At 22.6% G+C, this 26,665-nt stretch overlaps 10 protein-coding genes and 2 non-coding genes across 12 annotated transcripts; 6 read left to right on the forward strand and 6 right to left on the reverse strand.

Moving 5' to 3' along the window:
- Nucleotides 1–2,907: 2,907 nt before the first annotated feature.
- PY17X_0413000 (apicomplexan amino acid transporter ApiAT10, putative) lies at nt 2,908–5,109 on the forward strand (the record flags this gene model as incomplete). The annotated part of the gene is made up of 1 exon (XM_719723.2): nt 2,908–5,109. One exon carries the CDS (start codon nt 2,908–2,910, stop codon nt 5,107–5,109), a length of 2,202 nt encoding a protein of 733 aa, XP_724816.2.
- Nucleotides 5,110–5,863: 754 nt separating this feature from the next.
- Nucleotides 5,864–5,936, forward strand: PY17X_0413100. Its single transcript has one exon. It is a non-coding gene; the product is annotated as a tRNA-Val (tRNA).
- Nucleotides 5,937–6,322: 386 nt separating this feature from the next.
- On the reverse strand, nt 6,323–6,396 carry PY17X_0413200. The gene has a single exon. It is a non-coding gene; the product is annotated as a tRNA-Ile (tRNA).
- A 746-nt stretch (nt 6,397–7,142) lies between these two features.
- On the forward strand, nt 7,143–7,946 carry PY17X_0413300 (60S ribosomal protein L26, putative; the record flags this gene model as incomplete). The annotated part of the gene is made up of 3 exons (XM_719724.1): nt 7,143–7,158; nt 7,480–7,592; nt 7,692–7,946. The coding sequence occupies 3 exons, from the start codon at nt 7,143–7,145 to the stop codon at nt 7,944–7,946; spliced, it is 384 nt and encodes a 127-aa protein (XP_724817.1).
- A 1,018-nt stretch (nt 7,947–8,964) lies between these two features.
- On the forward strand, nt 8,965–10,299 carry PY17X_0413400 (conserved Plasmodium protein, unknown function; the record flags this gene model as incomplete). The annotated part of the gene is made up of 3 exons (XM_719725.1): nt 8,965–8,997; nt 9,118–9,797; nt 9,975–10,299. 3 exons carry the CDS (start codon nt 8,965–8,967, stop codon nt 10,297–10,299), a joined length of 1,038 nt encoding a protein of 345 aa, XP_724818.1.
- Nucleotides 10,300–10,948: 649 nt separating this feature from the next.
- Nucleotides 10,949–12,070, reverse strand: PY17X_0413500 (conserved Plasmodium protein, unknown function; the record flags this gene model as incomplete). Its single annotated transcript, XM_022955092.1, has 2 exons — nt 10,949–10,980; nt 11,158–12,070. The coding sequence occupies 2 exons, from the start codon at nt 12,068–12,070 to the stop codon at nt 10,949–10,951; spliced, it is 945 nt and encodes a 314-aa protein (XP_022811567.1).
- Nucleotides 12,071–12,786: 716 nt separating this feature from the next.
- Nucleotides 12,787–15,543, forward strand: PY17X_0413600 (ubiquitin-protein ligase, putative; the record flags this gene model as incomplete). Its single annotated transcript, XM_022955093.2, has 4 exons — nt 12,787–14,238; nt 14,402–14,777; nt 14,891–15,227; nt 15,363–15,543. The coding sequence occupies 4 exons, from the start codon at nt 12,787–12,789 to the stop codon at nt 15,541–15,543; spliced, it is 2,346 nt and encodes a 781-aa protein (XP_022811568.2).
- Nucleotides 15,544–15,987: 444 nt separating this feature from the next.
- PY17X_0413700 (conserved protein, unknown function) lies at nt 15,988–16,665 on the reverse strand (the record flags this gene model as incomplete). The annotated part of the gene is made up of 1 exon (XM_718755.1): nt 15,988–16,665. The coding sequence occupies one exon, from the start codon at nt 16,663–16,665 to the stop codon at nt 15,988–15,990; it is 678 nt and encodes a 225-aa protein (XP_723848.1).
- A 145-nt stretch (nt 16,666–16,810) lies between these two features.
- PY17X_0413800 (YGGT family protein, putative) lies at nt 16,811–17,926 on the reverse strand (the record flags this gene model as incomplete). Its single annotated transcript, XM_022955094.1, has 5 exons — nt 16,811–16,897; nt 17,015–17,135; nt 17,278–17,331; nt 17,464–17,534; nt 17,708–17,926. The coding sequence occupies 5 exons, from the start codon at nt 17,924–17,926 to the stop codon at nt 16,811–16,813; spliced, it is 552 nt and encodes a 183-aa protein (XP_022811569.1).
- Nucleotides 17,927–18,547: 621 nt separating this feature from the next.
- PY17X_0413900 (conserved Plasmodium protein, unknown function) lies at nt 18,548–20,683 on the reverse strand (the record flags this gene model as incomplete). Its single annotated transcript, XM_022955095.2, has 1 exon — nt 18,548–20,683. The coding sequence occupies one exon, from the start codon at nt 20,681–20,683 to the stop codon at nt 18,548–18,550; it is 2,136 nt and encodes a 711-aa protein (XP_022811570.2).
- A 507-nt stretch (nt 20,684–21,190) lies between these two features.
- PY17X_0414000 (uncharacterized protein) lies at nt 21,191–23,557 on the forward strand (the record flags this gene model as incomplete). Its single annotated transcript, XM_718757.1, has 1 exon — nt 21,191–23,557. The coding sequence occupies one exon, from the start codon at nt 21,191–21,193 to the stop codon at nt 23,555–23,557; it is 2,367 nt and encodes a 788-aa protein (XP_723850.1).
- A 311-nt stretch (nt 23,558–23,868) lies between these two features.
- On the reverse strand, nt 23,869–26,571 carry PY17X_0414100 (conserved Plasmodium protein, unknown function; the record flags this gene model as incomplete). The annotated part of the gene is made up of 6 exons (XM_022955096.1): nt 23,869–24,584; nt 24,764–25,199; nt 25,435–25,544; nt 25,754–25,817; nt 26,009–26,216; nt 26,378–26,571. 6 exons carry the CDS (start codon nt 26,569–26,571, stop codon nt 23,869–23,871), a joined length of 1,728 nt encoding a protein of 575 aa, XP_022811571.1.
- Between the last annotated feature and the right edge of the window lie 94 nt (nt 26,572–26,665).

Raw genomic sequence — 26,665 nt, forward strand, 5'->3', positions numbered from 1 at the left:
ATTCACACACGTTGTATCAACACTGTCGATATATGGATATGCAGAAATCTGTGCATATAATAATTACTATGTCTTAATATGAATTTTTGTTTTTCTTTGTTCCTTTTATATGCTAATAAATTTTAAGGTAAACAGTAATTTTTTTACTACAAAAAGCCCTCTTTTATCTCTATATCATACCAATAATGTGTTAATTACTTAAACATGTAATCTATAAAATATAAGCATTTTAATAGTATATGGAATTATAATATATTATGTTTTAAAAAAACATTTAATTAAATTTTTTTTTGTGTGTTTAATATATATAGTATGTTTTATACGATAATTATTATTTCGAATAAATTTTTTATTTCTTTTTTTCATTATGTGTATTCTCAGGATTCATAAAATGTATTTTTTTTTTTTTTTTTTTATTTGTATTTTTTATGAAATGTAGCAGTATTCACATTTAGCTTAAAAATGTAAAATATGCACATATATATTATAATCATATTAAATATTTTAAGTAATATTTATTTGTTTATAAACTTGTTTGGGAATTTATGTAAATATGGTAAAATATATGCGCATATGTAACTCATATATTTTTATTTAATATGTATTCCTTAAAATATTTATTATACATTGCGCATTATTATGTGTGTGCACATTTAAAGACTGTGAAAACAAAGTGCAATTTTTTAAAGATAAAAAAAAGCAAAAAAAAATGCAATTTTTTTTTAAAGAGAAAAAAAGAAGAAAAATATGAACAGTGTATAAATTATTAAAAAGAAAGTATGGAAATGACGCAATGGAACTAGCCAAAAATGGAAAATTGAAAGTTTGTTTAGAACTTTTTATAAATATCAGCAAGCTAAAACAAAAAAAAAAAAAAAAAACAACTTTAATGAAATATTATTACGAACAAAATATGGATAAAAAAGATTAGTACCCATGTGTAATGACTTATAATATTTACTAAAAAAATAATAAGAATGGGCATAACAATAGCTATGTAGTAATATTTATTTATATAATATTTTATATAGGAACACACAAAGACAATTCCCCTAATAATAAACAAAATAAGAAATTATTATTACATATTATTTGATCAAGGACAAGCAAACTAATAAATAACCAAGGAAAGTTGTGAGGGAAAAATAGATATGAAAAACTGAAAATATCAATACCAATTATATAGCTCTCTTTACAGTGTATATATATTATTGTAGATATTGCTTTAGCTAGCTAGCTAGCTAACTAACTAAATATGTACATATTAGTTAATTCCTTGCTGGTGCATATTTGCAACCAATTTTTGTAACCCTTATGATTGTATATCAAATGGTTTAATATTTTAAAACCCATTTAGTAAAAGGTAATGAAATATTTTATGGTTTGTTTTATTATTTGTTACACATTAGTCTTTACATAAAAATATAGAAATTAATATTTTTTTGCTGGGAATTGGAATGTATATATATATGTAACTATATTTCCCTTTCTCATTTGGGGGAGAGGGAGATCCTTAACTTATAATATTAAAAAATGTCATTCTTATTAGGGAAAATATTGCAATATTAAAAGCAATAAATATATTAGTATGCAGACATTATATACACGCATTTATATTTATGTTTATGTTTATACTTAATGCTTCTTTTAGTTATGTTCATTATTTGCAATTCTTTTAAAATATGTTTATTACTAATTATAAAATAAAAATAGATGGCGTAAGAAGAGCGGTATTACATTTATGCACACACAATAATTTTTAATATGTACTAACTATCGTATAATAGGAAATTATATGTTATAGATTTCTATGCGTGTTATAATAAAATCAAAGAGTAATATAAAAATTTAAAAATTATATTTACTATTACTATTGCTATTGCTATTGCTATTACTATTGCTATTGCTATTGCTATTACTATTGCTATTACTATTATTATTATTAGTAGTAGTAGTATTAATTATAGGTGTAATTCGCATTTATTGCGAAAAAGAGTATAAAATGGAAAAATGTAATATTATAATTTTTTTGCCTATATATATATATATAAAGTGACTATTATACCAAATAAATTAAATACACAATTAAATAATTTCCTAATATTGTAACTATAAAAAAGGGAAAATAAAAAGAAGAAAAAAAAAAAAAAAAAAATAATAAAAATAGTATAATAAAATTAACAAAAAAATATTAGTAAACCAAATTAGTAATATAGTAAAAAATTATATTAATAATAGCAAGAAACGATTCAATAAAATAGCAAATGGAAAAGAGGAACAAAAAATAGTCGAATTAAAATATATATATTATATATATTAAATTAATGCATATATAAAATATATTTAGAGAAAAATAATTTTTTTTTAATGTTGTTATTTATGAAAAAAAATTAATAATAATAACTAATTAAATAGTAAAAATTGTTAAATAGTATATAAAAAATAAAATAAAGTAAAATAAAAAAAATATCAAGCAAAAACCCATCTAGGTAGGAAAAAAAATTAAGTTAAATAAACAAATTAATGGGCGGGAGAAATGAGGAATATGTAGAAACATAAAAAATTGAAGAAAATGTAAAAAGAATCAATAAAAAATGCATATTTATAAATGCTTCAAAAATTAGTAATTATATACTGTGTGATTTCGTGACTCATAAAACGAAATCAGAAGCATGATAGGGATAGCGTTTAGTAAATATATGAAAATTGCATGTATATATATGTACAAAATATAACAATAGTAATAATAATAATAATAACAATAATAATAATAATAAAATAGATCTGCGGCTATAAGGGAATTATAGGAGGTTGAATGCCACGGGTACGGAAGTATAAAAGAGAAGGAAGATAAATAAAGGAAGATAAATAAAGTAATATATATATGACCACAGAATTTATACGAAAATGTGCAAATTAAAGAGTAAGCTCATAGTGATCCTTTTTATGTATAGTATTGCAACAACAGCCATTGTATATCAAAACTACATATTTATTGCAAATTTATTTAAAAAATATCGAGCATTCGAATGGCTTTGTACAAATAAGAGTTCGGGAGGTGACTTTTTTTTATGTATAGATCAGGAAAATTATATTCATTTTTTGTTAGTCACAGGATTAATTATTCAATTTATGTCAGGTTTTATAGGAGGTATATTAATAAATATATTATCAAAAAAACGGTATATATCAAAGATTGCTTTTATATTTTTAATAATAGGATGGATGCTATTAAGTATATCTTTATCTTATTCCAAATATTATATGGACAATTATACGAGGCTGACTATATTAAGTTGGGGAGGGTCACATACCCAAAAAGCTTTTAAAAGAATATCTATATTATTTAATTTAGCTTTTATATGTTTTGGTATTGGTTCAGACAATTCCTATTTGCCAATTATTTATTATATAAATGAAAGATATCCTATCGATGATAATATGATAAAATCCAAATTAGAAGCATCAAAAAGTAAATTAAGTGCACTAAAAAATATTTTAAGAAATAAAAATTATATATTAATTAGTGCAATGTCATCTTTAGCTGTTTTAAGTTTATTTGTTGGAAATGTTTTAATTATAGCACTAAATAAATTTGATTCAGAAAATAATGTTATACTGATCATATCTATGTATGTATTAATATGTATAGCCCCATCATTTTTTATATCAAATTTATTGGATTATAAAAATAATTATAATCAAAATATGAACAATACAAATACTATTAAAAACAATGAAAGTAATATTAATGAAAATGATAATGAAGATGATGTTACTTCAATAGTTATATCAAATGATGATGATATGAATAATAATGTAGTTATTTCATCAGAACCTTTTATTTCACATAATGCTGTTATTACACCAAATACGGTTATTTCACCTAATGTAATTACTGCAACAAATATTGTTATTTCAACAGCAACAGATGCTATGATTGGGACATCTAATTCGAGTGTCTTAAATACAGATATGATTAGTATATGTGCTAGTAGGAATGGTAAAAAAAAAAGAAAGAATCACATGCATAATAGTAATGGGAATAGCACTATAATTAATGATGCTAATGAGAATGATGCTAATGGGAATGGTGCTAATGGGAATGGTGCTAATGGGAATGGTGCTAATGGGAATGGTGCCAATGAGAATGATGCTAATGAATCACATAATAGTAACTTAAATGAGCATTATAAAAAAAAAAATTACACATCTAGATTCACAGATTCAAGATATGAAAGTTTGACATCACCAAGTGATGATATTGAAAATACACAAGTTCTTAATGTAATAAATATGAATATTGAAAATTATATAAGCCCCAGAAATAAACATTTAAAGGGAGTTTCATATGCAAAATCTTTAACTCAAAAAGAGAGTGAAAAAAATGAAGAAAAAATAACTAAAATTGCTATTCATCCTTCTGAATCTATTAATAAAGAAATAAATAAAAAAAATAAATTAAAAAATATAAATTTTGAGATATTTAAAAAACAAGTTATATCATCATGTTATATATTTATTGTAATAGAGTTCTTTATTTTAACATTTAGTAATTGTTTTTTTATGTTTTCATTATTTGATATATATGAAAATAATGTATTTGGAAATACCTTAGATATCTATTCATATATATTACCATCCAGTTTTATTATTACATTGATATTTGGTATAGTAGCAGATATAATTAGTATTCACAATTTTATAAGTTTTAATTTAATATTAGGAATAATAGTTTTTATATTGACCCTTATTTATTATCAAACAACTAGTGTAATTGTTGGCTATATGTCTCTAGTTATATATTTTTTTCATCAGAGTTTTTTTGCTAATCATATGTACATGTACATGTCGACAATTTTCAAAGAAGATAATTTTCCCATATTAATTGGTATTATTAATATGTGGGCATCTATTGCATTTTTCATGTCATATAAATCACATGAGCTTATCAAATATAGCAAAATAAAAATATATGGAAAAATAACTGTGGGGATAATAATAGTTTCATATATTATCATATTTTTATTTCATTTATTACATATTAAGAAAAAAACACACTGGAATGACAAAGAGATAGAATACAGAGAATCACAATGTTATTGTTAAATTATTTTATGTTAAATAATATAATTTCTTTGGTGTAGATTTAAAATAATTCCAAAATATATTCCCGAATGTGAAATTTAGAATAAAGATTCCAATAAATTGGTTATCAAAAGCCTGATTCACATAATACTATAGAATAATACGAATCTGCACAATGAAGAAAACTTAAATTTGAAACACCTTAGTATGCTATTTAAAAGGCATTTATTTATTTGTGTGTATATATATATATGTTATCTTTATTTAAAAATAAAGTGTTTTAGGTGTATATCTGAATTCGAATAAAACGAATTGCCCCGTTACAGTGCTTTATGCATATAACGACATTTGAAATAATTCATAAATTTTTATAATTTCATTAATTTTAAATAATTTTTTCGTTCAACGCGATTTTATTTTTTGTATATATATTACATATATGCATTTTATCTTATATTTTATCATATATTTTATCATATATTTTATCATATATTTTATCATATATTTATCATATATTTTATCTTATATTTTATCTTATATTTTTTTTTTTTTTTTTAATAACATATTTTAATTAACTTGTGTAATACATGGCTCAATTTTGTTTAGAAACATAAGTATTTAATATAATTAATTTTTTTTGAAAAAAAATATATGAATTGTACATGTAAGTTTAAAAAGTGGAAACTAATAGCTATAAATAAATGATGTTTTTTTTTTTTTTTTTGGAAAAAATGATATATATTTTATTAAAAAAAATGACAATATTTTCGTCTAAGCGAGCATGGTCTAGTGGCTATGACGTTCGCCTCACACGCGAAAGATCCCGAGTTCGATCCTCGGTGCTCGTATTTTGCAATCACAAAAAATGAAAAAAAACGAAAAAAAATGAAAAAAAAAATGTTTATATTTGAGAATGTTATTGTTTGATAATGTTTGTTTGAGTGAGGGATAAACTTATGTAATGTGTTATTTATATATGGTAAAAATATATTGCAAAAAATGAGGGAATAATTATGAAATCATAATAATTGTTTGCAATTTTCTTGCTTTTTCTTATGTATGACACAGCTTTTCCAACTAAATAGGAAATAAAATTTATGAAAAAATGTACTTTTTTTTCAAATGCTTTTTCCAACTATATAATTAATCACAATTTTGCAATAAAACTAAAAAAATAATTTAACTTTTTTAAAAAATAAAAAAAAAATGTTTATAATTAAAAATATAACACTTTTGGTCCCAGGCGGTCTCGAACCGCCGACCTTACGGTTATTAGCCGTACGCTCTAACCAACTGAGCTATAGGACCTTACGGGAATAGTCTAACACTATGACATTATTATGCATATCTTGTTATAAATAATGTACAATATATAATATTATGTACGTATGTATATATATTAATACTATATTAATATAATATATTTACAGGGCTTTTGTTTTTTCCTGAAATTTTTTATAATGTCGTGCACTAATTCTTTAAATAAAAAAAAATACAATATGCCTATATCTATATCTATATATATATATATATATAATATTTCCCTTTATTAATTTTTTCAAAATATATAAATAAAAAATTGCATATAATAAATACTATGTATTTTTTCTTCTTATATTTTACGTATATACATTTTAACATTACTGAGAATAAAATTACTGCTTAAATTATAGGGCAAAAAAAAAAAATAAATATTTTCGTGTTGAAGTAAAAAGTGGATATTATATATGTAGCTATATATACATATAAAGGGGCAATTAAAAACAAAATAAATATATGGAATTTATCATGTTATAAATCATAAATCAACGTACAAAATACATAGGGCTTTTTTTATATTATTTTTTTTTTATGTTTTATTTCCAATCTTATAACAATAACGAATAAATAATATACATCGGAAGTTGCATATAAAAAAAATATAAAAAATAAAAATAATAAAATTAAAAAAAAAAAAAAAAAAGAAAAAGGAAACAAACTAATTTTAATTACTTTTTTTTAAAGAATTTTTTAATAAAACAATTTTATATTAAAATTTCCAAATACTTTAAAAAATGAAGCTTAACACAAGTAAGTTATAAAATTATTATGATACAAATAAATAGTTACATATTTTTGTATAATATTATATAGCATATATTTTGAAATATAAAATATGTAAACAAATAAGAAAATATATATGAATATATACTATAATAGTTAATCCATTATGACCATATATATTTATAAATGCTATGTATATATATATATATGTATATGTATATGTATGTATGTACGTATAGCCTTGGGAAGAAACCTATTTAATATCATTCCCAAAATGAACACATATTATAAACTTTGTTAACAATTCGTACTATTTTTTTTTTTTTTTTTTTATTTCTTAATTTTTAGAAATATCATCATCCCGACGAAAAATGAGAAAAGCTCATTTTTCTGCACCAGCAGGTCTTAGAAGAAAAATTATGTCATCTAAATTGTCAAAAGAATTGAGACTAAAATATAATGTAAGAAATTTTTTTTTTTTTTTATTATATAAAAATTTGTGTAGTATATGAATTATTCAGCATTTGCATATCCACATTTCTTATTTTGCATTTACGCAGATTCGTACCTTGCCAATCAGAAAAGATGACGAAGTTCTCATATGTAGAGGACATAACCACGGAAGAGAAGGAAAAGTTGTTAAAATTAATAGAAAAAGATTTAAAATATATGTTGAAAGAGTTACAAGAGAAAAAGTTAATGGCGAATCTACTTTCATAGGTATTCACCCAAGTAACGTTATATTAACAAAACTAAAAATCGACAAAAATCGTAAAAAAATATTAGACAGAAAAGGAGCAAAAGATACTGCATAAATGAAAAATCACGCCTATATATGCATATATATATAATATATTTTTTTTTTATAACAATAAGCACGAGAAATATATGCGCACGCCATATATATGGGTATCATAGATACAAAATGAACAGACAGGCATAATATATGAGAAAAAAAAAAAAAAAAAATGTATAGATACATATATTTTACACCCATAGAAAAAATTTTAACATTTAATCATTTTAAAATACATTACAATATGCGTGCATTAATTTATATATATATTTGTTTTTTTTTTCATTTCTATAAAAAGTACTATTAGCATTGTTGTGATTTTCAAATTCTTGAAATAAAAAAAATATTAATGATAATATAAAAGACAAACTATATTAATTTTTAATACATTTATATAAATAAAATATATTAAAATACCAAAAAAACAATATAAATTACAAATTTTATAAAAATTTAATTGTATATTATACAGGTAATACATTGGTTACCATGTTTGTATTTTTGTTCTAATAATTATGTGCACAATTTTTGTGTCACTTTTTTCACCTTTTTTATATATAGCTATTTATGAAGGAATACAAAAATTATGGCATGTTAATAAAATTTAAATGAATTTACACAGCCAAAATTGAAAATTATAATTTGGGGTTTCCTTTAAGCTAGCTAGCTAGCTAGACAAAATGGGCATAAAAAAAAAAAAAAAAAATATAATAAAATAAAAAAAAAAAAATAAGCTAACAACTAAATAAAGTATAACATGTACATAATATATTATATATATATATGTATATATATACGAACCAATGAGAAAAATAAAAAATACTATAAAATAAATTCTATTTAAAAAAAATATAAATAAGCGATATAAAGCCAAAGGTTTTTTAGCCAAAATAATGTATATAATATATTTGTAATTTTATGTCATAGACACAAATACACATGTTCAGGCATAAACAATAAATATAACCGAACATTCGAAAAAATAACTACTATTTATTTTTTTTTTTTTTTTTGTCAATGTTGTATCCTATGTAAATATGGGAGCAAATATGTGTATCCTCCATAGAAAGGTTTTTTTAATTTAGCATATTCATTGATATTGATTTGCATCAAATATTTTCTTATTGTAAATAATATATGTTTTATCCATATAAAATATTTCTCTTTTTTTTTATGTTATTTATGAATAGAAATATGATGAAAACTATAGTACGCATATTCCCAAATCTTCAAACAAAAAAGCGTATGCAGAACAACCAAAACCGAGAATAAAGAAATTAGATGAAAAAAAAAACGCTAATACTGAAGAATTAAAAAAAAATCAGAAAAAAGAAATAAATGATAAACAAATTTTAAAAAATCGTAAAGTTATAAATGATAACAATTCGCCGATTCCCAATATTAACACATCTTCAACATCATCCGAATCAGCAACATCATCCGAATCAGCAACGTCGTCAGAATCAGCAACGTCGTCAGAATCGGCAACATCGTCAGAATCGGCAACATCGTCAATTAATGTGTTAATAAGTAATGCGATTGAAAATAATGTGCGCAAAATAAATACAATCAATTCTAAAGATAACGATGTAAATGGAATAAAAAATTCGGGTAGAAGGTCTCGAAGTATTCCCAACGTTATAGTTGATAAGAATATAATTCGAACTAAGAATACATCATTCTTTGGTGTTTTGCGTGCAAATACTAGTTCAAGCAATATACCAAAACTTACAAATGAAAAAAATTTGTATAAACTAAAAAAAGAAAAAAAAAATGAATCACAAGATACTATTTTTGATAATTTGTTTGCAGAGGCTTATGATATTCATTCTGGTAACAATATTGTTGCATTGGATGGAACGAAAGCAAAGTAAAGGACATAAAAATTTGAAAATTATGAAAACTATGAAAATTATGACAAATTACATAAGCTTTAATATGTATTTCTACATATGTATGTAATACATGTTTATATGTAGAAATGGCGTCATGTGTTTTTTTGTATGATAACATAAATATGTTTTCGTCGTATTTAATTTTTTTTTAGGGATGGGAAAATAATACCTATTGAAAATGACGAAGACTCCAATCAAGCCAATAATAAGGAAAGAGTTTTAAATAGTGATGTAAAAAATAAGGAAATAGAAAAAAAAAAAAATAATATACGAACCGATAAAATTGCAAAAAACATCGAATATTTTAAAACTGTGAAATATCCCAAACTCATGAGCAATGGAAAAACCAAAAACAATATAAATGTGTCAAAATCTTTAGGAAAATCAATATATACAAATAAAAAAAGAGAATGTATGCCACCATTACGATCCAATTCTAGTTATTTCAACACAAGTGGGGTGATAATATATCATTAAAACAGTAAAATAAAAAGTACCTATGAAATCGCTAGCACAGTATAAAATAGCATGTATGTACAGAAAATAGTGATGGAACTTGTTTTTATATTTCTTATATATTATTAATTTGATATACTGAAAAAAAAAAAAAAAAGTACTGTACTATATTTATATTTTTAATACAAATAATTCATATCACATTTATGTGATTATATAATTAAATTATAATGCTGATTAAAAAAAAGACGGTAAAAACAACCACCAAATCAATATACAATGTGGTGTGTGAAAAACAAATTATACGAAAAAAAAATGTATATAATAATAAAAATAGTGTATATTATGAAAACAGAGAAACGATGATTAACTATTTTCATAACTATATAATTTGTACTGCCCCAAAAGTGGATGAGTTGTACTTGAGGAACAAAACATGACATGTGCATATAATAGAATATGAAATTTCTTGTAAAAAACATTGTGGAGACATAAATGGATATTTGTTTGCTTGGCTAGCTGTTTATTTACTCGTATGTAAATATCAATATAAAACTTCTATGGACCTCCATAAAATATGTGTTATATTATAAATTTATGTATTTGCTCTGATTTATTATCACGTGTGTGCATAGTAAGATGTTACATAGTTTTCCATCTTTTTAATTTGTTATTTCCATATTGTTTTTTTATATTCCTTAACTAAGAAAAAGAAAAGAAAAAGAAAAAAAAAATATGCATGTGTATGTATTGATATGGATGAGGAATGTTGTGTACATTTTAGCTGATTCATAAGAATTGGAGACTATATTATGGGTGCACAATATATATATTGAACAACACATAAGTAAGTAGATAAAAATATATATAATGAATTACATATTTTTTGCTTAGGGTTTGAAGGAAAGGTGTTGTAATAATTTTTATTATTAAAATGGCTTTTGTTTAATTTAATTTTTTTATTTAATCTTATTTGCTCTTGAACAAAATAATTTATGTTTTGACTAATATAATGGTCAAGGGGTATAGGATTAAAATTATGAACATTTTCATCATTTAAAAATGCGGAAATAGAATCTATAGATGTAAGATCGATATCTGATTCTGTTTCATTTTCGTTTTCGTTTTCGTTTTCCATAAAAGATATATTTTCTATATTTTTTTTATACGATTTTTCAAAAGTGCTTAAAAAGTCTTCTTCGTAATTTTTCATTTCATTGTATATATCTATTAGTGTTTTTTTTTCCTGTACATTTTTTTCTTCGGCTTTTTGAAAATCTGAAAAGTTGCTAAAAAAATTGTCATCCTCAAAATTGTCTCCCTTTTCAATTTCGAAACTAGTCACCTCTTCATTGTTATGGTTTATTTGAACTCGTTCGTTTGAGGAACAATCCTCTTGAATATTATCTAATATCTCATTTGGCTGTTGTATGGAATTTATTTGAGTATTATCAGAATGTTTTACAATATTGTGTTTATTTTTTGAATCTAAATTGTTATCAATATTAGAGGGTTCTTTATAATTTCCCAACTCGTCAGAATTTTCATTTTCCAACTTGCCAGAATTTTCATTTTCCAACTTGCCAGAATTTTCATTTTCCAACTCTTGCTCACTCGAATTTATTTTACTATTTTTATTCTCATCAATTATATCCTGAATTTTATTATCACTGCATTCAGATTGTGTATTATTGGTTATGTTTTCTTTTTCTATAATATAAGAATGTATTGGGTTTTCACTTTTTTGTTTGTCCTCCTCTATTTCATTTTCTGTTTCACATTTTAAATCCATTGAATTGAGTTTTCCTTTTCTTAATTGGATGGAAAATATTTCTTTCAAAAAAAAAAAAAAATCTAAGATAAAAGCTGATAAATATATTTATTACTAAGGTTAGCAAAGATGTCACTTTGCCAATTTCTTTAATATGTGTAAATGGATAAGTACTGATTTGAGATACAAAGGTATATAAAATTGTGATGTTAAATAGTGTTATTCATTTTCCAGGAAAAAAAAAATAATAATAATGATAAATATGAAATAAATTTTTTTTTTTCATATTAAACTATTTTTATAAATTTTTTTTTTTTTATTTCATATAAATTTAAAAAGGTTCTTATTAATTTATTGTACTATATGATGTGCTTGTATATATTTATTTTTTGAGAATATAAAGAATGAAATAAAATTGAGTTTTTTTTTGGGGGGCTACAATAAAAAAAAAAAAAAAAAAAAAAAAAAAAAAAATATAAAGAAATTGTAAAGAAATTGTTTACAGTTTTAATCATGAAACAGATAAAATATTGTGTTAATTTAAAACACATTTTTCATTTATGAAAAAAGAACAAAATAAAATAGAAGGTTTTAAAATTTAATAAAGATTCCAAATGATGTATTTAATCTATATTCTCTAAATGATGATAACCAAAGAAAACAGAAAGAAGGAAAAAAAAGAATAACAAGATCATTGCTATATTATATTCTTTGTGTAAAAATAAAAGAAGAAAATTATGAAAAGGAATTTTTGGATTATAATCATATTTTTTGTTTATGTTATAAATAAAATTTACTGTTTTAATAATGTTATAAAAAATAATACTAAATTTTTATCCAAAGAGAATAATTATAAAATCAGAGAATATAATAAGAATGAAATAAGTTTGCCAGAAAAATTGTCTCTTAAAGATACACTAGATTATGTATCCACATTTTTTGGAATTGAAAAATATGATAAAAGTTTCCAAAATCGAATACCTTTGATGGTTGAGGAGGGTTTAGAACATGGAAATGAATATAACCATGAGATAATGTCTTTCGAAAATGAAACAAAAATTAGTAATAATGATAAGGATAATATATACAACGTTGATAAGGATAATATATACAACGTTGATAAGGATAATATATACAACGTTGATAAGGATAATATATACAACGTTGATAAGGATAATATATACAACGTTGATAAGGATAATATATACAACGTTGATAAGAATAATAGTGGAATAGAGTACAATCGAACAGAAACAGATGATGTAGAATATGATAATAATGAAGAAGAAAATGAAAGAAAAAAATTATTTAATCTAGCTATGGAACTAAAAGATGGGTCAAAAAATCAAAAAAAAAATATCCAAAAAAGTATAAAAATATTTGAAAAATTAATAATGGACAAAAAAAAAGATCAAATAACTTCTTTATCATATTATGAATTAGGAAAAATATATTTTTTTGGATATAAAAATTATTTTTTTTCATATAAAAGAAATATAAAATTAAGTTTATATTATTTAAAAAGATCTAGTGAAATGAAAAATCCAGGTGCTTTCCACTTTTTAAGTTTTATATATTTTTTTGAATTTAACAGACAGTTGAATAATGAAGTGGTAGAGCAAATTGAAGAGGACCAAGCGAGCAAAAGTGGGAACAGAAGTGAAAGCAGAAGTGAAAGCAGAAGTGAAAGCAGAAATTATTTTATGAAAAAATCGATCGAATATGAAATAGAAGGTTGTTTATTAAATTATACACCTTCCATTTTAGCAATGGGTTATAGATATTTATATGGTATAAATTTAAAAAAAAATTGTGAAAAATCTAAAAATTATTATAAGTTAATAGCTGAAAATGTAATGAACTCAGATTATATTAACATTCCTTTGTCTGATCTTGATTTGTTAAATAAAGATAATATAAATATTCATAATGAAATTAGCAATTTAAAAAATAATGAAGAAGATATTTTAGAATTTTTAAAAGAACAGATTAAAGGTGGAGATGTTATGGCAATGTATGATCTTGGGAAAAAATATAAAGAAGAAAAAAATTTCACTCAAGCTTTTGAATATATAAATGAAGCATCAAAAAAAAATAACATATTAGCTTTAAAGGAGTTAGGAATAATATATTTATATGGATATGGGACTGAAAAAAATATAGAAAAAAGTATCGAAAATTTTTCAAAGGTAAGTTGGGCATAATTCGGGCATAATTCGGGCATAAATTTTGGCATACATTTTGGGTGGTTGTGCATAACGTCTGATTAGCAATCTTTTTCCCAAATGTGTACCATATTTTATTATTTTATTATTTTTTATTTTATATTTTTTATTTTATTTTTTTTAATAGGCAGCGGAGGCAGGAGATGTTGAGTCAAAATGTTATTTGGGATATATTTATTATTTTATTGAAGACCATCGAAATTTAAAATTATCAATAAAATATTTAATTGAAGCAGCAAACCATGATCATGCAGAAGCTCTTTTTTTTCTCGCAGAAATAATTCTTGATATTTCAGTAAAAAAAAGACATATTTCTGATAATATATATAAAATAGTATTTAAATTATATGAACAGTCAGCAGATTTAGGATATGTTCAAGGATATTTTAGAGAAGCACAATTATATGAAATTGGAAAAGGTGTTAAAGAATCATGCTTAAATTCAGCCCTTTCTTATAAATTTGTTGCCGAAAGCACTTCATGGGCAAACGAAATAAGGCAAGGTATCATCAGCTTTTATATTAGCTTACTTTGACTAATTTGTTAATATATGCATATGCATATGCATACATATACATATACATATATATACATTTTTTTTTCCCCTCATTTTTAGGTATGAATTATTATATCGAAAAACAATTTTTAAAAGCTTTCTATACATATGCATTAGCTGCATATGAAGGATATGAGGTAGCCCAAAGTAATTTTATATACATATATAAAAATAACAATTTAAAAGATTATGTTAAACCTGAAAAGGTTATGCAAATATTACATTTATTATACAAACAAGGGAATTATAAAACTTTATATGAAATGGGAGAAATATATAAAGAACAAAATAAGCAAAACTTGTCGATATATTATTACAAAATGGGATTAAATAAAGGAGACCTCCGAAATCTTATTCCTTTATCATATTATTATGAACAAAATAAAGACAATGATAGGTGAATAGTAAAAAAAAAAAAAAAAAAAAAAAAAAATCAAAATCAAAATCAAAATCAAAATCAAAGTGAAAGTGAAAAACTTTGACCAATTTGATGTTATGATATTTCCCTTTTTTTTTTTTTTTCATTTTTTAGGGCGCTAAAATATGTAAACTATTTCATAAAACAAGCTGGAAGAGATCAAGAATCCAATGATACAAAAATGGAAAAAATAAAAAATATATTTGACAAATCATTATTATACTTTAGAAAATATAAGTTATTTTTTAAAACGTTTTATAACACAAAAAAAAAAGAAAAAAAAGAGGGAGTCTAATTCATGCAAAATGGAGATTTAAAAAGGGGAAGAAGACAGATCAACTACTGCAACTTCGTAGTCCCTTTTAATATGCTCAAGAAATTACAAGTTGTATATGCATATATATGTGTATATATATATATGTGTGTGTATATGTGGTTCCCATTTTTTGGTGCTTTATTTATAGTTCCTTCCTTCTATTTGTTTGTTATTTTGCTCATTATCAATGTCTTATAAATTTCGACAGTGGCAATATGACTACTTTTTTCAAAAAAGAAAAAGAAAAAAAATTATAATTTTTTTCATATATACATGTCAAAATAAATTAAGTTTGTTTTTTGTATTTTTAATAAGCCATATGTGTGCATGAGCACATAAATATTTCTTTGTCTTGAACTTTTTATAATTTAATTTTTAATAAATATAATATTTTATCTTTTTAACAGAACTAATTTTACCCACTTATGTTTGATGATAATTTTCTTTCGATGTTTCCATTTCTGATGGAGCATAAATATAATTGTCACAAGAGTAGTTATCACAATTTAAAATATCTTTGTCGGGATGTAACATGTCTGTGATTTCATGTTGTTCGGTTTCCTGACCATTCTTTTCTCTCTCCTGACCATTCTGTTCTGTCTCCTCGTCAGTTTTGATTTTTCTCGAAATGTTAATTATATCGTTATATGGAAATTTTATAAGTGAATAAAAATTGGTCATTTTTTTTTTGTCATAATAATTATATGGGAATTGTGGGTATTCGTAATAAAATAAATTGGGGTAGTCATCAAAATGAAGATTATCAATTTTTTTTAATTCTTGATTTTTTATGATATTATTTTCATTTTGATTTTTAACATTGATTTTATTAACTAGCCATTTACAATCAATATCATCATTTATTATTTTAGTCACTATTTTATTTTCTAATACTTTTTCAGGAATATTTGTTATATTTGTTTTTATATTTTCTTTTGTTAAAAATTTCGCCCATTCATATAAAATTCTTTTCATATTATCTTTTTTTAATATTCTTATTTCTTCATTTTTAAAAATTTGGAATCTATTTAGTAACATTTTTTGCAGTTCTAAAAACCGCAAGTTTGTTACCATTAGGAAATGGGAATCAGATCGAAACATGGTTTCTTGAAATTTTTCAAAACATGATAAAGTTTTTTGCTTATACTTGTAATATGCTATATATTTTTCAGTTTTGGAACATATACGTATATACATGCGCGGTGTATTTATTTATTCATTTTTAACAAGATGATGTTACTTCGTTTTAGGATAAAAGAGATTCCATCAATTCGAGAAAAAGCCAAGAAAAAATTCCGCTTAAATCGATTCCGAAAACGTTTGGGATAGATTTCTGTATAAGAGACAAACAAACATAATGAGAATTGAAATAAATAAAATATAAAATATTAATTCATTAAGAAATAATAGATATTTATTGGATAGTTTTTTTATATTTTTCTTATTTTACATGAAAAAATTGAACATAATTATTTGTATATGTAAAGACATAAACAAAAGGGCTTAAATGTGGGTTAACTTGAGGAAGCCATTCAAGAAGGCATCGAATATATATTATAAATTTGTATATTCTAAAAAAAAAAAAAAAAAAAAAAAAAAAAAAAAAAAAAATATATATATATTACCACTTTAGTTTCTTCAAAATGTACAAAAAATACTAGATGAATTATATGCATATAAATGAAAACTCTATGATTGATTTTTTTGTTTTACCTTATGAAATGTAATAATGGTAATCTCAAAAATTGCAAATTTTTAAAAAAAAATCTATTAAAAATAAAAAGATGATATTTATGTTTATATCCCAATCGTGAAATTATATATTCTACATTCTGTTCATATTTTTCTCATTTTTTATATGCAAAAAGTGGTTTTTATTATATTCTTTTATTTTAATACTTAATAGACGCAGGAACAATTAGATATTTAAGCAGAAATTGTTTATTTTCGTTTATTATGCTTGATATATCCTACATAAAAGGGAAGCAGCATGTTATATATGTATGCATATGCATATGCATATGCATATGTGTGTGGGGTTTATACAGTTTAACATTTATTTCGGTATGAATATTTTAGCTGACTTTTCAGGTATTTTATTAACTAGCCATATATCTCCTTACGATTTGTTTGTTATAATTACCTGAATTTTATCGTGAATAAAAATGGAGGATTTAATTTTCTGTATTCCTTTAATATTTTTAATAGCTTTATTGCGTTGGGTTAATATTTGGTATTTTTTCGTTTTCTGGGAATATAAAATATAAGCTTTATATACTGAAATGTTAACCTTTTTACCTTTTATGTTTGGAGATAATAAAAAATATATAATAAATAAAATATAGATAAAATTAAAAGGCATCTTTTTCAAAAACAGAAAAAAACAAGGGAGAAATGTGTTTATACATATAAAAAAAAAAAAAAAAAAAAAAAATGAACAAATTGAACAAATTGAGCAAATATCAATGTGTTACATTAAACTTTGTTTTTTTCTAATCATGAAACAGCGAAAATATTTCCAACATTTTGATTTTCCATAAATGTTTTTAATTTTTTTCTCATCATTTTACTAGTTGGCTACTTATATATGTGCCCATATAAATGTATATACGGATGCACATTTTTTTGGAGTTATATAATAAGCTATTCATATAAAAATTAAAAAGAGAATATTTTCGTATATGTAATAGAATAGCTTTAAAAAATAAAAAATAAAAAATAAAAAAATAAGCAAACAAAAAAATAAAAAAATAAATAAATGAGGGATAAATAATGAGTGAATAAACGAGTGAATAATGTGTTATAAACAGTTAGTATTAAAAAGTTGGGCATAGATGTCAAGCAGAAAAGTATAGATATATAAAACTACTATTTCTATATGTTCCCATGGAATAATAAGAAAAGTGTGTGCATAACATCCATATTGTTAATTTCATTAAAAAAATGATAATTAATCTCACTAACAAAATGATAATTAATCTCACTAACAAAATGATTGGTAATTTATGTAATGAAAAAATCTTCCTGCCCTTGTTAAAGAAGTATCAAAATTGGTTAAGCCCATATCACTTATAACAATAACACTTAAATTATTATTTTTTTTTTTTTTTATTAGCTCTTGATATTTTTCTTTATAAATTTTTTCTAACTTTTTAATATCAAAATATATATGTTCAGATAATTTTTTTTTTTTTTTTCCTTTTTTTTTTTTTTTCTCTCTTTCCCTTTCTGTATTATCTGAACAATCATTATTATCATCACTTAATTCGGAAAAAGAAAAATTAGGATCATCTTGATCATAATATGTAGATATATTATTTTTCTTGTTTTCCTTACAATCTTTTTGTTTTTTTTTTGACTCTACTTTGATATCATCAGAACTTGTTTCAAAATTATTTTTGTTATTATAATTAGTTGCTTTGTATTTATTAGATGTATCATTGTCTACACTATCCAGACATAACAGTAGAGTGGCTAATAATCTATTATTACTGTTACTATTATTACTGTTACTATTGTTACTGTTACTATTGTTAATATCGTTACTATTTTTATTAGTATCATCATATTTTTTAGTAACTTGATTAATTATTGGTGTATTAACATCTCCCTTGATATTCCTCGTATCATTCTTAGATATTATATCAATACCATCAATAACCAAACAAACATTTTTGGAAATGCATCTCAAAATTTGATGACATTTCTCAAAGATATTAACAATATTTCTTTCTGTTTCACTAAAATATAAACCAAATAATGTATTTAAATTTATGAAATAAATATAAAAATTTTGAAAGGTTTTTAAAAAATTTATAAAAATATTTCTATTCAATTTTTCACAATTATATATAAATATCCTTGTATGATTTTCTAAATTATAAAAATTTAATAAAGGTTTATTTTCTTTATTTAACAAAGAAAAAATGGACAATATATTTTGGAAAAATTCATCACTTTTTCTAATTAGTGGAATGTCATTTTTTTCTATTTTTTCCACCTTTTCCACCTTTTCTACCTTCTCTTCATTATATAGGCCTTTCCGTTGTTCATGCAAATCCGATTCAGTGTTATTACTAGAGTAACAAGTTGTATATAATTTATTTTGATAAGACAATTTTTTAGAGTTAAAGAATTGGATATTATCATAATATGGTTTATTTTTTATTATGTGAAAAATACTAGATTTTTGTTTTTTTCTTTTTAACACATTTATTACACTATCAATTAAGGTCTGGTCATTTTTACGTTCACAAATATTAACCACAATGAAATATAAAACATTTGGGTTGCTAAAATTTTTTATTTTATTTTTTATATCATCTTTGTGTAAATATGTATAATTTAATAATAATAATAACAAATTTTCGTTAAGATTTATAGTGGAAATTTTTAGAAATTTAAAAGTTAATTTAAAAAAGTTAATTTGTATAAAATATCTCAAATCACTATTATATCGAATTTTGCAATAAGTATAAATCGAATATATATGTGAGTATTTATTTTTTTGGACATTTTTTTGGGCATTTTTTTGGGCATTTTTTGGGGCATTTTTTTGGACATTTTTTTGGACAATTTTTTTTTTTTTTTTTGACATTATGATTACTGCATAGAGATTTTTTGTATTGCTAAATATCATCCATAAATTATTGTCCTTTTTTATTATAATATCATTTTTTAAATTTTCAATTTTTTTTACAATTAAATTATTGTTCAAAAATAGTTTCTTCCCAATATAACTAAATAGAATTATATTTCCTTCATCTTTATCTCTATATTCATTACAAGTTGCTTCTTTTTTTGATTCTATTCCATATAAAGAATTCTCAATTTTATCATCATTATGTTTTTCACTTACATTGTTATTTTCATCATTATGTTTTTCACTTACATTGTTATTTTCATCATTATGTTTTTCACTTACATTGTTATTTTCATCATTAAGTTCAGGGTATCTCCATTTTATAGTTCCATCATCATTTCTTACTTGGTCGTTTTGTTCATGTTTTTCGCATTCTCCTTGGCTTGTTAAATCTGCGGATTCTTTAATTTTGTATAAAAATAAATTGTAAACATTTTTGAGATTCTCAAAGTTTACTACAGCCTTCTCTTTCTCCATTAAATTTGTATAAAAGTGAGAGAAAAAAAAAAAAGAGAAAGAAAAATAAAAGGGAAGAAAAAATGCTACTTCTATCGGAATATATCGAAAATCACAATTTCGTTACATGGTTATAGGAAAATATAAAGTATTACATATATGCGCATAATAGCTATTTTTTTTTTTTTTTTTTTTTTTTTTTTTGAAATAAAGGGAAATATCCGCTTTATTATGAACTCCTTTGAGTTATGGAGAAAATATTTTTTTTTTAACTTTTCAAATTATTTAAAGTTGTTTCAAAATAAATATATTTTGTAGAATTCTAAAAATTGGCAATAGTTTTTTGTTTGCCAAAATTAATGAAAAATAATAAATACAAATAAATTTTGTGTAAACAAACGGACTATATTGATATAGGCTAGTATATAAGTATAATATGTATGGGATTGTGAAAAAAAAAAAAAAAAAAAAAAAAAATCTTATTATTTTTTCAACTAATTTGATAAATAATAAGTTAAAGATATCAATATGAAATATATTAACAAGATATTATTGATAAAAAATGTGTATTATAAAAATATACAATTCAGAAATTTTTATTATAAAATAAATATAGTAGGAGCATGTAATAGTGGTAAGTCTACACTAAACAATTGTTTACTTGAAAAACTAAATGAAACATATAAAAAATCGGTTATAAATGATATTGAAAATTATTGTATCCAAAATAATGAAAATTTAATTACAATAGAAAATAATAAATGTTTAATTGTTGATACTTTGGGAATAAATGAAAAAATGCTAAAAAAATTCGAAATATGGAAATTTAAAAATTATGATAAAAATTTTGAAAATAATAATATAATAAAAAATTATTTTAATACAATTATAAATAGTAATTTAATTTTATTTCCAATTAAAGGTTCAGAAATAAGACAGACAGATATATTTGTACATAACATAATAAAAGATATATATAAACAACATGATAATATATTAACAATAGTTCAGAATAATTTAGATCATATATACTATGATGAAATAAAATATAATTTTCTTGATATGTATGAACATTTTACAAATATTATATTTTTTCCATATTCTTTGGATAGTTACAATAAAAACGAAAACTTAATTGACATAATAAAAGAGAAAATTAGGAAAACAAAAATAGAAAAAGAGAGTTCTATGATTATAAATAATGTATATAAAAATGAAAAAAAAAAATTTAAAATAAATTTTGATGGAGAACCGTCTCAATATGATGAATATGAAATGCATGAATTTATCGATGATAGTTTGAGAATATTTAGACCAACCCTAAATGGGGAAATAAAAAATTATTTTTATAAATTTATTGATTTAAAAAAAAAAGAAAAATCCAACGACCAGTTATTTAATGATTATTTTAGTAAAAAAATTCTGAACAAGGAATTAAAAACAATAAGCCGAGATGACTTGCAAAAAAAATATGCAAGCAGAATGTGTGAGCCTCTCAAAGAAGGAAGTGCTAACAGCGATTACAATGGTAGTAGAAATAATAGCGGAAATAATAATAGTAGTAGTGCTGATCTATCAAATCAAGAAAACGAAACTAACGCCTTGAAAGACGAAGGGAAATGGCTTGACCCGCATAACATAGAAAAATGGATTCAAGAAAACGATGAAGATGGAAAAGAAAAAAAAAAAATATTAAAAAAATTAAAAAATAAAAGAATGGAATTGCTCAGAAAAATTATTAACAGAGACAAGGATACAAATTTGTATAGTCTGATAAATCTGAGCAAAACTCAAATTTCTATAAATCAAGAAAACGAAAAAAACAAAATTTCCCATGATGATAATAATATAACTAATAATTGTATAGAAGAAGAGGAGCAATTATGCCAACCAGGAGATAGTGTGAATTATTTGGAAAAGGAATATCCCTCAAAATGTAGTTCATATAATATAAATGATGAAAATAATGTATCAAAAGGAGAGGGTGGAAAAAGTTGCATATCTAAAACAACCAACTCAACAGAATATAATTCTGAAAATAAGGAGAGTGAAATAAAAGTGTGTATTTTAGGGGAAAAGAATTGCGGAAAAACAACACTTATTGAAACTGTTTTAAAAAAAAATATAATAAATGAAAATGATATATATGAATTATTTGGAAAAAAAAGAAAATATGTAAATGAAGATATGAACATAATATATAAAAATCAAAAAATAACAATTTTAGATACATGTAGTTTAAAAAAACAACATAAATTTAGAAATGAAGATTTATTTTATGATGAAGAAAATAGAGTATATAATAATATTCGTAAATCTGATATATGTATATATATTAAGGAAGCAAAAGACAATAACATATGTCTGAATAAAGATGATAAAAAAATGTTGTTTTATTTATTAAAAGAAAAAAAAAATATAATATTTATAGTTAGTAAAATAGATTTAATTGTTACAGATTATGAAAACAAACGAAGTGAATTTCTAAAAAGCATAACCAATACATTTAGTGATATACCAGTATTATTTTTAAATAATAATAATGATAGTCATGTTAATTCATTGCTTAAACTTATTACATATATAAATAAAAGAAATAATATAACTATATCTACATCAACTTTAAATTTATTTCTTATACAATTTACTAAATTATTTCCAATACCTTGGCTAAAAAAACAAAAATGTAATTTTAAATTTATCAAACAAATTAGACAAAATCCAATTACTTTTCTGATTTTTACTAACCTTTATAAAAATATACCAAATAATTATTTGACTTTTTTCAAAAAAAAATTAAAAGATCAATTTGATTTAAAATATGTTAACATTCAGTTTGTTTTTAAAACTACATGCGATAATAGAAATATCAAGAAAAATCAAATTATCAAATAAAATAAAAAAAAAAAATGGGAATAAAACCCATTCAATTTGTGTAATAGCTATATCGCTTATTTTTTTTAGTTTTTTTCATTTTTTTGTGTAATATAAAATCCAAGTATATATATATATATATATATATATATATATTTGTGTGTTTACATGCTTTAAACTTATTTTTACAATTATGAAATAACAAATTTGATATCTTATATATATATCCGATCCAACACATATTCGAGGACATTAAAGCTTTATTTCTCCCTTCATTTTATTTGTTATAATTTTTGTTATTTTCATCTCCATTAATTATATCACTATTCATTTTATATATCCTTAACAGGATTTATATCAATGGGGTTGTTTGCAGTTTCACTATCTATTTGTTCATCGTGTGAAGCTTCGTCAGTTTTATTTTTTAATTCATCATTACCTTTATTCATATCCATTTGATCATCCATTTCTGATTCTTTTTCTTTATTACAATTTATTTCTTCACTAGTATTGGAAGCAAAATGGTCTGGGTTTATTTCCTCACTAGCATGGGGAGAAAAATGGTCCGAGTTTATTTCCTCACTAGCATTTGGAACATTATTATTTGAATTTATTTCCTCACTAGTATTGGGAACAGGATTGTTAGAATTTATTTCTTCACTAGTATGGGGAGCAAAATGATCCGAGTTTATTTCCTCATTAGAAATATATGGAACTGTTTTATTAGAGCTTTCTTCCTCGTTGGGATTAGATTGTACATTTTCTTGAACACTTTTTGGTTCTACATCATTTGTTTTAGGCGTTGTTTCTTCCTCTGCAACTTTATTTAAATTATCGATATCACAATTTTGGTCTGTTTTTTTTTCTGGTAATACTGTATTATTTACATCATTGATTTTTGATTGATTCGAACCAATTTTTTTGGTATCATTAAGTTTTATACTTTTGGATTTTGAATTCGTTTTTAATTTTAAATCTTTTTTACTTTTATTATATTTTTTTTGTATACTCATTTTTTTGGACTTTTCGTTATAAAGAGAATCGTCTCCTAAGAAGGAAAAAAATACCAAAGGAACGAAACATATGTGAAATGTTCCGAATATAATGATTATATGAATATATTTTTTGCTTTACTATTTAGGGGTCTGTCGTATTCAAAAAAATGAATTAAGCAAAAAACAAAGTGTAATAATAATAATAAGTTTTCACGATTTACAGAATATTTACCTTCGCCAATTACTAATCCAAAATTTATTTTTGGATTATGTTGAAGTTTTTCTTTTATTTTTTGAAATATTAACCTAGCTTGCGCTTCGTTGATTCTCGACTTGTACAATAATTCATTTTTCATTAAAAGAAAAGAGTTTTTTTTTTTTTTTAAAATTAGATCATCATTATCCTGGTTTGTATTAGTATCAGTGGTGTTATTTATTTCTTTTGTTGAATTTATATCATCAAAATCATCATTAAAATATTTTTTTATATAAAAATCACATGTCTTTTCAATGTTGTCTACCACAACTCGATTTTTTATTCCTGTAGGTCTTTCTCTTTCCTTAAAAATATATTTTTTTTTATATACATTTTTTTTTTGTATTTGTTCTATATGCTCTTCTTCAGTTGCAATTATTTTTTTCACCATTGCTTCGTAGGTCTCCATGCTCTGAGAAAAAAAAAAACAAAAAACAGCCATTCATACATTTAAATTATGAACGTACATGCAAAATTACTTAGAATATAGTTATGAAGATAAAAATCACATGAACAGTCATAAATTATAATTGTTTTATCATGATAAAAAAAAATAAACACAATTATGCACACAAAACGAATGGGCTTATAACGCTACAAATTTTATCGCATTTTTCTCATTTATTTTATTCATTGTGGGATAATACATTTAGCATTTCATCGTGCTTCTCCTTTCCATAGGTTAATTTTTTTACTTTCTTGCTTTTTAAATTTAAAGAGAGGATATTTAGGGTCCCCTCTTCGTCGACTTTTACCTCTTAATTATGAAATACAAAACATAGGGAATACATAAAATTTGATATAAGCGAATGGATGTACACATAGATACGCACATGACTACATATTTCAATTTTTTATTTTCTCTTTTTGCATAAACAATTAATATTTTTATTACAACTTAGCTATCATTACAATACTATATTACTATTGTATTCCTAAGATTTGTTATTATTTATATTTTATTACCTATATAGAACTTATAACATTTTTTTATATCATCTATGTAACCTTTGTATACAATTTTTTTAGGCTACAGAAATAAAAAATCATGAATATAAATGTTGTTTTTTAGCTACTTATAATTTTATTGTGTGTACATGCAAAATTATTGATATGAATAATGAAAAAGATAGTATATGTAAATATTAATCAATTTATTATTTCCTCAATTTCGCATTATTTTAATATATATTTCTCCTATTTGTTCATAATATTACGTACATTTTTAATAACAGTGTTATCGTTCAAGGTAGAATTAACATTTACATGATTTATTTTTTTCTTTTCTACTTTTATTTTTGCTTTCTTTATATTTTCAAACAAGAAATTTTTTTTATTTGTAGAAAGATGTTGTAGGGTTGCTTGTTTCAGTACGCTCACGTCTTTTTTTTCTCTTTTGTTAATATGCTCTAGCTTCTTCTTTAGTATGCTAGAATGTTAAGAAAATAACAAAAATAAATGGATAAATGATTTAGAGAATGATGGGCAAATATTAAGACATAGAAATACAGAAATATCATATGGAAGAAAATAACATCATAAATAAAAGCTCAGGAAATGTGCTTTTTCACAAAAATAGTCTACATTTACTTATTATTTCTTTCAATCTCATCATTTTTCAATTTTTCGAGATATAGCTTCTTTTTATTATTTATGCTTATTTTATTTCTATCAATTTGTATGGTAGCCTTCACATTTTTTAATTTTTTTTCCTCTATTTTTCTGCAATATTCTTTTACCCTTTCCTCTACTATCTTATTAGTTATTATATGAACATTTTTCATCTTTTTCTTATGATTTATTATTTCATATAGAAAAAGAAGTTATATTTACATTAAATATAGAGAAACAAAGGGTGGTATGGACATAAATAAATTA

Source organism: Plasmodium yoelii (assembly GCF_900002385.2).
Source record: "Plasmodium yoelii strain 17X genome assembly, chromosome: 4".
In the NCBI taxonomy this organism is placed as follows: domain Eukaryota; phylum Apicomplexa; class Aconoidasida; order Haemosporida; family Plasmodiidae; genus Plasmodium; species Plasmodium yoelii.